The sequence below is a fragment of the Eumetopias jubatus genome, unplaced genomic scaffold, assembly GCF_037043125.1.
Source record: "Eumetopias jubatus isolate StellerSeaLion01/CBP00866 unplaced genomic scaffold, mEumJub1_p1.0 scaffold_17, whole genome shotgun sequence".
In the NCBI taxonomy this organism is placed as follows: Eukaryota; Metazoa; Chordata; class Mammalia; order Carnivora; family Otariidae; genus Eumetopias; species Eumetopias jubatus.
Window position 1 is genome coordinate 82,294,288 of NW_028274823.1, and position 12,833 is coordinate 82,307,120.

Consider the following 12,833-nt stretch of genomic DNA (forward strand, 5'->3'; position numbering starts at 1 on the left):
TTTAATCTACAGTTTCTTCTCCTTTCTTCTCCTCCCCTCCCCTGCCCTCTCCTCCCTTGCTTCTCTCTCTCTTCTCCATTCTGCTCCTCCTCATATTTCCTTCCCCTCCTCCTTCTTTGTTAGAGAAACAGGGTCATTTGTCCTAGAGTCTTTCACAGTCTGGACTATGCTTACTGTATCCCCATATTGTCCTCTAACATAGTTGGTTGTTTCTTGTATATTCCATAAACAGGCACTCAGGTCTAGAGGCTGATCCAATTTAGTGTTACTATTTTGGTAAGAGTACTTGAGAAGAACACATCATTCAGAGGCTTGCAATATTCATTTGTCTCTCTTTTGGTGACTTATATAAGCATCCAGTCAATGACCATTGCCTAGTTCCATCATTTCACTAGGGGTTGCAAAGCATGTAGATTCGTGGTGTGTTGTTCTTTCCTCAATTCTTGGCTGGAATATTTCAAGTGTGAGAAACTAACCCTCGTTAATGACTTGGCTTTTCCAAGATACCTTTATATAGGAAAAGTGGAGTACATTCTTGATCTCCCCCCCCTTTTTTAAATCAGTTTTCAGAAAAGCAAATTGGAATTTGTTATTTTAAAGGTAGCATCTTTTACAGGTAATCAATGAGCTGTTTTTTTTTTCCTTAAGTGTCATTAAAACATCATGGATTTAAGCAAATTTGTTTTGTGTCAATCTACTGCAATTATTTTTTTAAAAAAATTGATGCCCAAATTGACCTATTTGAGACAGAACCTCTAGTTCTTTTTATACAGTTCTAATCTTCTTGATCATCACCTTGGCTTCCTTGATTCCTGGTATGAAAACATGTTGCAGGTTTCATGCATATATTTCTTGTCTCATACCCAGAACCAGCCATTTCTTCAAGGATCTCTTGTTCCTTTTAGCAAGAAACAGGATTAAGAGACCACAATCTGGATGCTCTATGAAATAATATGTTTTTTAAAAGTAATTTATTCTTCAGTTATTCCAAGGAGCAAAGAATGAAAAAGGATGTGGCAATTAGCATGGAACATAGGAAGTCAGCATCAAGCCTTTGAAGGCCCCTGCCCTGTAGGCATAAGTAAAAGATCCTGTGGTGCTAATGACCATTGGTTAATGGTTTATGAATCGAGGTTTTGAGAGAAGCATTTTTTGGGGGGATTGAGTACAGTTCATGTGTTTCTCTCTGGCTGCCTCCGCCTTCCGCTGGGTAGTTTCTCCCTGTGGGATAGGGTGTTCAGAGACAGAGGGACATCGTTTGCTTCATCATCTGCTAATGAGGAGGGACCACTTGGACTTGCTGATCCCCAGAGGCTGTGATGCCAGAGCCCTGGTCAAGGCGACACAGGAAGAATTTGGTGAGAGGCAAGCACTCTTGTCTAGGAATCTGGAAACTTGGGCTCACATCCCGCAATAGGTTTTGCTCAATCACGCTCACTTTTAACCATCCTTTCCTGTTCTGGAAGCCATGTCACCCTTCTGTGTGTGTTTCCTCATCTGTAAAATGGGTGGGGTATGAGCGCATGTCTTGGGGTAGCGGGTAGAGTAGGAAAGTCATCCTTTTCCTAGCAAACAAGATTTATCTGAGGGCCATTCAGACAGAATCAGATCGACGTAGAAGTTCAACTATTTGCAGTGATTTTATCTTCCCCTCACCCCCGGGTGGTCTCACTCCTAGCTACAGGAGCCAGCTGTTCCAATGGGTACTGCAGGTACCCTTGGCCCAACATCACTTCTCCACTGGCTCTGCCACAGTGCTTGGTAGTCCCTTGATTCTCACCCCTTGGTATTTAGGGATGGTTCTTCAAATGCTGTCTGGGGGAAATGATATATGATCTACTCATGATCTTATCGGAATAGACTGCGGTCGCTTCCTAAGTCTTGGTGTGAATGAGCATGGCAGGGCTCCTTTTCTTGGGGAGGGAAGTGGTGGAGAGGTCTGGAGGGGGCAGCAGGTGCATTTGGGGACCACTGTAAAGGATAAGGGCAGGAGACGGAAATCTGATGCCAAGTCACTAATGGGTGTCTGTGGTTTTTATCTGCCTTGATTTCATTCTGGAGAATTACTCTCCCCTCTGTGGGGATGGTCTTGTTGAGAGGTCTGTTTAAGGATCTCCTCATGTCTATGCTCTGAGCTGGGCCAGCCAGATGCTGTCTCTCAGGAAGTGAATCCTGAGTGGCACGACAGAAAGACCTAAAGCAGTTGGAGGGCATCCATCTCCATGGCAGTCCCTCCTGCCCCCTAGATCTGCCCTGATCTCTGGCCTTCCAGAGCCTGCGTCTTCAACTTCTTTTGCTGCCTTCCGATGAATTTACTTCTCTCTCTTTCCTCCACTGCTTAAGTTGGCTGGATTTGTCCTCTGTTCCTTGACACCAACAAGTCTAACATAAATGCATGCAAAAACCCCCCACAAAAACCCAAACTGGTTTAATAGCATAATTTAATCTGCTTCCCCCTCTGAAGCAGAAAAGTAGCTAAGCCACATTACTAAATGCAGTATTGGGAGGCACTTATATCTCTAATATTTCCACTGGACTTTGGGGGCTGGTCTCTCTTAACTCTGCAAGGAATGAAGTGCCCTATGTGTTCAAAATGCTTCCTGGAAAGCTTGGATTTAGTAGGGGACAAAAAAGGTGTGAATGAGCCTATTTCTTCCTTTCTTTATCTCTTGTGGGCCGTTGTTTCACTTCATGCTGTTATACAGTGTACATTCTTCAGGAGAAGGTAAAACATTTTATCTTCCCCATTACAAAAGCACACATGGCTCTTACAGAAAGGACCAAGAATCGAAAAGATGAAAACAAAACTCACCCATAATCTTATCACCAGATCACTTCTTAATATGTTGCTGTGATTTCTTATAGTCTTCATGACCACACATATATAAATAATGTCCACTTTAAAAAACAGGATTATAATGTCTTTTAAACTTAATATAGTAATTTTTAGGTCATTAAATTATTTAATGTTTGCACAGCATTCTTGCCTTGTTGTATATCGTTATTCACGTTCTTAGTTCATCTAAAACTTTGCTTTCTTTTAATGCACAAGAACCTAAGAGTCAAAATCACTTTTCTCATCTGAAATTGGTGTACACATAGCTCAATGTGAGCCACTGCCCACGCTAATAATATCCAGCATGCATCATCAGTCCCTCTTGATTGCTGGTTGAGTGACCAGTGGCAAATAAGGCAGGTGCTCTTTTTTTGGTGATCCAGGCTGTAGACCTTGCACAGAACTTGTTGTGCTGGAGAGGCGTGTAAAGGCTGAAATCAATGACCTTCAGCCCAGCAGATCTTCTGCAACTTCTCCCTCAGTATCAGTCCGTCCCAGGGGAGCGTTTGCATAGAAGGCTCTTGTTATCAATACACTTTAATCTCATCCTGCACCAACCTCGCAATGGTATGCTAATGAGAACTCTACTCTCTTGGGCACGACTGTGAACATCTTTCCTCAGTAGGTTTCAGAACGTGCTGAGAAATCTTGGCTGAGCAACGTGAAAGGTGAAAGGAGCGAGATTCTGGACTTGCTTTACTGGGATGCAGGATTTCTTTTGATTGTTTGAATCAGGTAAGAATACTTGTATTTTCTTGGAGAGGGACGGAGGGATCTTGAATCATCCCTTTGTCTTAGAGATCTTGATGAAATTCTAAAAGCTTCACTCCCTTTTCTTAGCTTTGGAAAGCCACTTTGCGAAATTATTACCTCTTACTCTCACAGTCTTGAAAAACAGAGACCTCAGTGTGGTAGAGATGTGGCAAGTGGCTTTTCATTGTGTCATAGAGCCTCATCACCGAGCTTGCAGAATTTTGCCAGATGAAGTGAGAACCAGTGGGAAGTGTCAAATCTTTTAAGTTATAACCATTAGCTCAGCTCTCCGTGGTGCATTCTGAAGGCAGACTAGGCATTTGCTTTAACATTTGAATTCAGATTGTAGTCATCTGTGAAAAACAAGTAGTGCTAGCTGGTTAAAAAAGAAGAGTAATGATGCTGGCAGTAATTCTGGCAACATAGCAGTGAAACCCATGAAGTACATCATTGAGAACCGAGTTAGAGCTGGACACGCTAATGTGAAGTCAAGTGCCATTACTGACTGGTGTAAAAGGTTGTTGGTGGTAATCAATTCAACAGAATAAAGCTAGCAAAAAAAAAAAAAGAGAGAGAGAGAGAGAGAGAAGAAGAAGGAGAACAGTATGATTTTTGTACCGTGTCTATTCATTGCGTAGGCTCCTACCATGTGACCACATTTACACATGCAGTGTGCATATAGATGCTCTGGGGTGGGGAGGTCCGCCTGTTGGTCAGCCACGTTTAGTTGTTCTCTTGGTGCGGGACTAGTAAACTTAGTTGGATCATCAAAATGTCAGAAGCATATCTTAGATGTGTTTCCTGACTCCTGGGGGCTGACAGTGAGTATTGGGACCAAGATTGGAACTAGTTTGCTTTGCCTTAAACTTGAAGTTGTCCCTGATGGTAGCGGTAAGAGCAATTATGATGGTGATAAATGGAGGAGGAAAGTGTGCTAATCTCCAGGGAATTTGGGAACATGTGCCAGTTCCTTTGTCCCTTTCCGGTTTAGCCCTGCCTCTGAAGTGTTTGCCGTTAGACTGATTTTCAAACTCCAGTCCAGGGATGGCAAAATACAATAACTGCAAAGACCAGGTAGTAACTTCGATAGAAAAGATCCACCGGGAAGAGTCTGTGGTGGGGGGAGAATGCATGCCCCATCTAAAGGAACAGCAGCTACTAAGTTCTACCAGAGTCCTGGCGCGTAGCAATGCTGACTCAGTGTTGTCATGGTTTATGAGATACTTTGAAAGAAAACTTGAGGGTTTAGATTTGTAAATGTAGACTCTCTTTTTACAGATGAGCTGTAAGCTCCTCTATCTTGTCGACTAAATCAAATCGAAACAAAAAATTGGGCCAGGCTAAGCACACTTGTTTGTAGCCAATTTATAACTCTTGGGGGCAGTAGCATCTGAGCCACCTATGACCCATCTTGGAGGCAGGTCCTAGAACTCTAATGCCATCTCCTTGTTCTGGCTTCCAGAAGTATGGGTTAAGACAATGGGCTCTGAAGTTCCTACCTGTGATTCCAATAATTCTTTAATGCTTGTTTCATATAAACTCCCTTTGAGGACAGTGAGGAGCAGAGCCTGCTGTTTTGCAACCTAGTGATAAACGCAAACATTTTGAACACCTACTGTGTTCTATGGGATGAAAGAATTATTACTGTCATCGCATTTTTATAAGAACCCTATAAGATGGGTACTAAAATTATCATCATCATCACATCCTTATTTACAGATAGGGAAACTGAGGCTCAGCGTTGGGAAGGATTTCCCAAGGTTGCCCAGTAAGTGGCAGAAATGAGATCTGGACTCTGGAGTCAGAAGGCAGAATCCAGTTTTTAACTACCATGTTATACCTTCTCCTGGTACATTATGTGGATTTTTAGCTTCTATAGTCTCTCTGAGTGACGATGACTCCTACTCCTGAAATATCTGAAGGACCTGTAAGGACATTTTCTGCTTTTGCCAAACACAGGGGCATTGTCTTTGTCCTAATCCTTTGACAGTGTTTGCAAAATACGTGGGATCCTTCTGACGATGGAAGAGGGAGATTTTCTTAATGCCTGGCTTGAGACCAGAGATGCCACACCCCCTTCCATATTGTTTTCTCATTAGGTATTAACTGGAGGTTAGCAAATGGAGTTTAAAGGCCAAAACTGTGTGTTTCACTTCCTTGTGGACAAGGTGGTTTTCCTTAGGGCATGACCATCTATGGCAGCCTTAAGCAAGCGTGATCATACCTATTGACAGAAGTGCTCCAACCTCGACCTCTGTACAGATAACATCATCCCCATAAACGAAAGCACTATGATGCAGCCAAGGAATACAGATAGATTTTGGCTTACTTGCTAATGCCAAATGATGGGTGGTGCCTTTCAGAATGAGCACTGTGCCAAGAAATGTTTGGAAACCACATGTGAGCTCACCAAAGAGTGCTGTAATTGATTGGTCTTGTCTGCCATGGCTTGGGATAGGGAGGTAGTGGCAGGTATGCTCTGTACTTGCTGTCTCTGGTATAGTCTATTCGTATGGAAGAACTAAGACGTCTTAGGCTTGGGCAGCTCGAAGCATATATGTTTTAATTTGCGATTCTGTCTTCTTCCACCTCTTCCATTTCTGCTTTTCCTCAGGAGAGATGGCCAAACGCACCTTCTCCACGTTAGAGACATTCCTGATCTTCCTCCTCGTGTTGACGACCGCTGTCACGGTAGCCCTTCTCAGCCTCCTGTTTATCACCAGTGGGACCATTGAAAATCACAAAGGCAAGTTGTCGGGGGCTCTCTTGGATGCTCTTCCTAGCCTGTGGGAAATTTCTTGATTACCGGGGACACCAAGGCAAAGAACAGTGTCTGCTGATAATGCCGATAACAGCACACAGTTCAGTGTGTACTTAAGCTGCCAGGGATGGCCATCTAACCTTTAGATTAATTGCCCTTTCTGCATCGATAGCAATTTTTATCAAGCTTACCTTTGCCCACAAATAGCCGGTTGACAGGCATTCTGACATGTGCTTATTCATCTTTCACTTTTCCACTGACCTAAGCCCAGTTCAGAATTCTTCAGGCCAAGTAATGTGAGCATTTGCCCCAAGTCTCCTCTCTTTCTCTTTGCCTTTTCTCTGGCATCATCTTCTCTTGGGGACAAAAGGAGAATGAAAGACCCACTGAATATCAATTAGTCTGTGGAAAGCTTTAGAGAAGGGGGCATTGAACTCAAATTCTTAGGAGGGCCACTGAAGTTCTGTACATGAGGTGGAGTGGGGAGGTGGGCTGCGGGGGGGAGGAGCAAGGTCCACAGCCCCTCTTGAGTGTCAGCTGGTATTTGTCATGGTGTCACATGGACGCAGATCTCCAGGGTTTTCAAGAGGAGCCGGAATGGATGATTTAGGCATCTCCTGATATTTTTTTTAATGTTGGGAATAAATTTAGTTTTGGAAAACGATGTAGGCTACATTACAGGCAATGTTGGCCCCCTGGGTCTTTGATGGAGCCCTACTTTGGTGGTGGGTTTTATACTGGTAAACAAGCAGAGAAGACAGACAGGTGGGGATTGAAGGCTTTGACTGAAGTAAAGGGAGGGCTGGCTTTAGACGAAACAGAGAAGGAGCCCGGTTTTTTCACCTCAGTTTTCTCTCTTGTGGCCTCTTCTTTCCAATGTATTCCCTACCATGACCCTGCGCTTTGAATTCCCTGAAGAGGGACAGAGACCCTCTGTGCCAGCAGTGTGCAGAGCAGGGGCATGGACTACTAAAACGGAAAGGATCCATCGGACTTCCTTAGTTTTGGCTCTTAAAGTTAGAGAATCCAGAGGCTGAGACTCAGGGAGGTGATCAACAGTTATGGTAACTATTCTCATAGTAGGAGTTGCTGTTTGTTGAGTGGTTGCTTTGTGTCAAGTGCTATGGTCAAGAGTCTACATACTTTTCCCTCTTAATTCTCATAAAACTTCTATAAAGGCAGGTGCTAGTCTTAGTACCATTTTCGGGATATAGAACCTGAGACTCTGAAGTCCTAAAGAAATCAACCTTGGCCATTGGACCTGACTTGGCTTTGGTTGGCACCCCATTCCTACATGGGTATCAATAAGGTAAAAGAGCATGCCTCCTTCCTGGCAATAATTGATGTCTTATAGAAAATGGAGGCTTAAGGTTGAGAAAATATGGATTCTAATGACATGTTGAATATGGATGAACGAGCATCAGATTCTGAGTCAGAGGATCTGGGCTGTGCACCTGATTCATCTCGTGTTGTCGCCAAAATCGTGGTTACATCACTTCTCTGGGTTTCAGTTTTCTTATATGTAAAACTGACGAAATCAGACTAGGTGATCTCTAGCTTTTCTTCGGCTCCCAAATTCTAGGATCCCAGGGGAGTCAGCAGCCAATCTCTTGACTAAGTACCTTCTGAGCATTAAAACCTGTGACAGTGACATCTGTCACCTTGGCAACCCTGGCTGTTGTCTGGGGTGGAAAAAAACAAATAACAAGCATATGTAGGATATCTCAATATGTAAAGAGAACCAAAGCTATATGCCAACAATTATTCTAAATTTTTAATGTGTATGAACATATTTATTGTTCAAAACAACCCTAGGGAGTAGAGTACTATTACCTCCATTGTATAGCTGGGAATAATCGGGGTAGAACAGGTAAGTGGTTTGTTCAGCTAGTAGGTGGTAGAGTCAGTTTTCAAGCCCAGGCTGTTTGAATATTCTGGTACCTGCTCGTGTAGACTCTATGCCATTCTGCCTCCCTTCATACTTTGTGTGTGTGTGTGTATGATGTTCACACAGGACATGCGTGTATATGCGTACATACGCAGATGGTGATATGAGTAAAATAAGGTGGAACTATGTAGAGCGTACAGTGATCTAGTTTGCATCCTGAATAAAAGACTTGAGAAGGTTGGGGAAGAGGGGGCAGTGTAGGTACAGTGGGGGTGGCATCCCTGGATGTGAGGGTTGAGCTGCCACTGAGTGTGATGGAAATGAACCAGCTCAGAAGGGAGTTGTGGAGCTTGGTTGGTGGACCAGAGAGCAATAAGGTCTCTGGATGGAGAGAAAGGTGGAGACAAATCCTTGGAGGCTAGATTTAGTAGGCTGTGTGCCAGGAACCTGGCACCTGGCTTGTTTGGCTAGAGGAGACGTTCGGGGGGAGTGAGTGCAGGGCCATGAGTTTGACAAGGAATGCCTTGTGATGAGAAGTTGAAGGATGTTTAATGCAGACCTTGATTATTAGGTGAAAGTATCTCCAGGTCAAGAGAAAGATCCTCCTTAGGATTATTATATACAACAATTTCCTGAGATGTTTCCTACCATATATTTTTATTTATTTACTTAATTTTTAAAAAAAGATTTTTATTTATTTATTTTTAATTTTTTATTGTTATGTTAATCACCATACATTACATCATTAGTTTTTGATGTAGTGTTCCATGATTCATTGTTTGTGCATAACACCCAGTGCTCCACGCAGAACGTGCCCTCCTTAATACCCATCACCAGGCTAACCCATCCCCCACCCTCCTCCCCTCTAGAACCCTCAGTTTGTTTTTCAGAGTCCATCGTCTCTCATGGTTCATCTCCCCCTCCGATTTCCCCTCCTTCATTCTTCCCCTCCTGCTATCTTCTTCTTTTTTTTTCTTCTTAACATATATTGCATTATTTGTTTCAGAGGTACAAATCTGTGATTCAACAGTCTTGCACAATTCACAGCGCTCACCATAGCACATACCCTCCCCAATGTCTATCACCCAGCCACCCCATCCCTTCCACCCCCCACCACTCCAGCAACACTGGAGTTTGTTTCCTGAGATTAAGAATTCCTCATATCAGTGAGGTCACATGATACATGTCTTTATCTGATTCACTTATTTCGCTTAGCATAACACCCTCCAGTTCCATCCATGTCGTTGCAAATGGCAAGCTTTCATTCCTTTTGATGGCTGCATAATATTCCATTGTGTATATATACCCCATCTTCTTTATCCATTCATCTGTCGATGGACATCTTGGCTCTTTCCACAGTTTGGCTATTGTGGACATTGCTGCTATAAACATTGGGGTGCACGTACCCCTTCGGATCCCTACATTTGTATCTTTGGGGTAAATACCCAGTAGTGCAATGGCTGGATCGTATGGTAGCTCTATTTTGAACTCTTTGAGGAACCTCCATACTGTTTTCCAGAGTGGCTGCACCAGCTTGCATTCCCACCAACAGTGTAGGAGGGTTCCCCTTTCGCCACATCCCTGCCAGCATCTGTCATTTCCTGACTTGTTAATTTTAGCCCTTCTGACTGGTGTGAGGTGGTATCTCATGGAGGTTTTGATTTGGTTTTCCCTGATGCCGAGCGATGTCGAGCGCTTTTTCATGTGTCTGTTGGCCATTTGGATGTCTTCTTTGGAAAAATGTCTGCTCATGTCTTCTGCCCATTTCTTGATTGGATTATTTGTTCTTTGGGTGTTGAGTTTGATAAGTTCTTTATAGATTTTGGATACTAGCCCTTTATCTGATAGGTCACTTGCAACTATTTTCTCCCATTCTGTCGGTTGTCTTTTGGTTTTGTGGACTGTTGCTTTTGCTGTGCAAAAGCTTTTTATCTTCATGAACTCCAAATAGTTCATTTTTGCCCTGGCTTCCCTTGCCTTTGGCGATGTTTCCAGGAAGAAGTTGCTGCGGCTGAGGTCGAAGAGGTTGCTGCCTGTGTTCTCCTGTAGGATTTTGTTGGACTCCTGTCTCACGTTTAGGTCTTTCGACCATTTGGAGTCTATTTTTGTGTGTGGTGTGAGGAAATGGTCCAGTTTCATTCTTCTGCATGTGGCTGTCCAATTTTCCCAACACCATTTGTTGAAGAGACTGTCTTTTTTTCCATTGGACATTCTTTCCTGCTTTGTCAAAGATGAGTTGACCGTAGAGTTGAGGGTCCACTTCTGGGCTCTCGATTCTGTTCGATTGATCGATGTGTCTGTTTTTGTGCCAGTACCATACTGTCTTGATGGTGACAGCTTTGTAATAGAGCTGGAAGTCCGGAATTGTGATGCCGCCGACTTTGCTTTTCTTTTTCAACATTCCTCTGGCTATTCGGGGTCTCTTCTGGTTCCATACAAGTTTTAGGATTATTTGTTCCATTTCTTTGAAAAAAGTGGATGGTATTTTGATGGGGATTGCATTGAATGTGTAGATGGCTCTAGGTAGCATTGACATCTTCACAATATTTGTTCTTGCAATCCATGAGCATGGAACGTTTTTCCATTTCTTTGTGTCTTCCTCAATTTCTTTCCTGGGTATTTTATAGTTTTCTGAGTACAGATCCTTTGCCTCTTTGGTTAGATTTATTCCTAGGTATCTTATGGTTTGGGGTGCAATTGTAAATGGGATCGACTCCTTAATTTCTCTCTCTTCTGTCTTGGTGGTGGTGTATAGGAATGCCACTGATTTCTGTGCATTGATTTTATATCCTGCCACTTTACTGAATTCCTGTATGAGTTCTAGCAGTTTTGGGGTGGAGTCTTTTGGGTTTTCCACATACAGTATCATATCATTTGCAAAGAGTGAGAGTTTGACTTCCTCATTGCCGATTTGGATGCCTTTGATTTCTTTTTGTTGTCTGATTGCTGTAGCTAGGACTTCTAATACTATGTTGAATAGCAGTGGTGAGAGTGGACATCCCTGCCGCGTTCCTGACCTTAGGGGAAAAGCTCTCTGTTTTTCCCCATTGAGAACGATATTCACTGTGGGTTTTTCATAGATGGCTTTTATGATATTGAGGTAGGTACCCTCTATCTGTATACTCTGAAGAGTTTTGATCAAGAAAGTACAGCTACTTTGCCAAATGCTTTCTCTGCATCTATTGAGAGGATCATATGATTCCTGTTCTTTCTTTTGTTAATGTATTGTATCACGTTGATTGATTTGCGGATGTTGAACCAGCCTTGCAGCCCAGGGATAAATCCCACTTGGTCGTGGTGAATAATCCTTTTAATGTACTGTTGGATCCTATTGGCTAGTATTTTGGTGAGAATTTTTGCATCCATGTTCATCAAGGATATTGGTCTGTAATTCTCCTTTTTGATGGGGTCTTTGTCTGGTTTGGGGATCAACGTAATGGTGGCCTCATAAAATGAGTTTGGAAGTTTTCCTTCCATTTCTATTTTTTGGAACAGTTTCAGGAGAATAGGCATTAATTCTTCTTGAAATGTCTGATAGAATTCCCCTGGGAAGCCATCTGGCCCTGGGCTTTTGTTTGTTGGGAGATTTTTGATGACTGCTTCAATTTCCTTCGTGGTTATAGGTCTGTTCAGGTTTTCTATTTCTTCCTGGTTCAATTTTGCTAGTGGATACATCTCTAGGAATGCATCCATTTCTTCCAGGTTATCTAATTTGCTGGCATAGAGTTGCTCATAATATGTTCTTAGAATTGTTTGTATTTCTTTGGTGTTGGTTGTGATCTCTCCTCTTTCATTCATGATTTTGTTGATTTGGGTCATTTCTCTTTTCTTTTTGATCAGTCTGGCCAGGGGTTTATCCGTCTTGTTAATTCTTTCAAAGAACCAGCTCCTAGTTTCGTGGATCTGTTCTACTGTTCTTTTGGTTTCTCTTTCATTGATTCTGCTCTGATTATTATTTCTCTTCTCCTGCTGGGTTTAGGCTTTATTTGCTGTTTTTTTTCTCTAGCTTCTTTAGGTGTAGGGTTAGGTTGTGTATTTGAGACCTTTCTTGTTTCTTGAGAAAGGCTTGTATTGCTATATATTTTCCTCTCAGGACTGCCTTTGCTGCATCCCACAGATTTTGAACAATCGTGTTTTCATTTTCATTGGTTTCCATGAATTTTTTTAATTCTTCCTTAATTTCCTGGTTGCCCCTTCATTCTTCAGTAGGATGCTCTTTAGCCTCCATGTATTTGAGTTCTTTCCGACTTTTCTCTTGTGATGGAGTTCTAGTTTCAAAGCACTGTGGTCTGAAAATATGCAGGGAATAATCCCAATCCTTTGGTACTGGTTGAGACCTGATTTGTGACCTAGGATGTGATCTATTCTGGAGAATGTTCCAGGGGCACTAGCGAAGAATGTGTATTCCGTTGCTTTGGGATGGAAAGTTCTGCATATGTCTGTGAAGTCCATTTGGTCCAGTGTGTCATTTAAAGTCTTTATTTCCTTGTTGATCTTTTGCTTAGATGACCTGTCCATTTCAGTCTAAAGTCCCCCAGTATTATTGTATTGTTATCCATGTGTTTCTTTGCTTTTATTATTAATTGCCTTATATA

At 42.6% G+C, this 12,833-nt stretch overlaps 1 protein-coding gene across 1 annotated transcript in view; it reads left to right on the forward strand.

Moving 5' to 3' along the window:
• Window positions 1-12,833, forward strand: part of ASAH2 (N-acylsphingosine amidohydrolase 2) — a 114,613-nt gene that overhangs the window by 35,918 nt on the left and 65,862 nt on the right. The window contains exon 2 of the mRNA XM_088019965.1: window positions 6,204-6,335. Coding sequence (XP_087876091.1) covers window positions 6,209-6,335 — 127 coding nt within the window. The 5' untranslated portion in view covers window positions 6,204-6,208. The remainder of the gene's footprint in view (window positions 1-6,203; window positions 6,336-12,833) is intronic.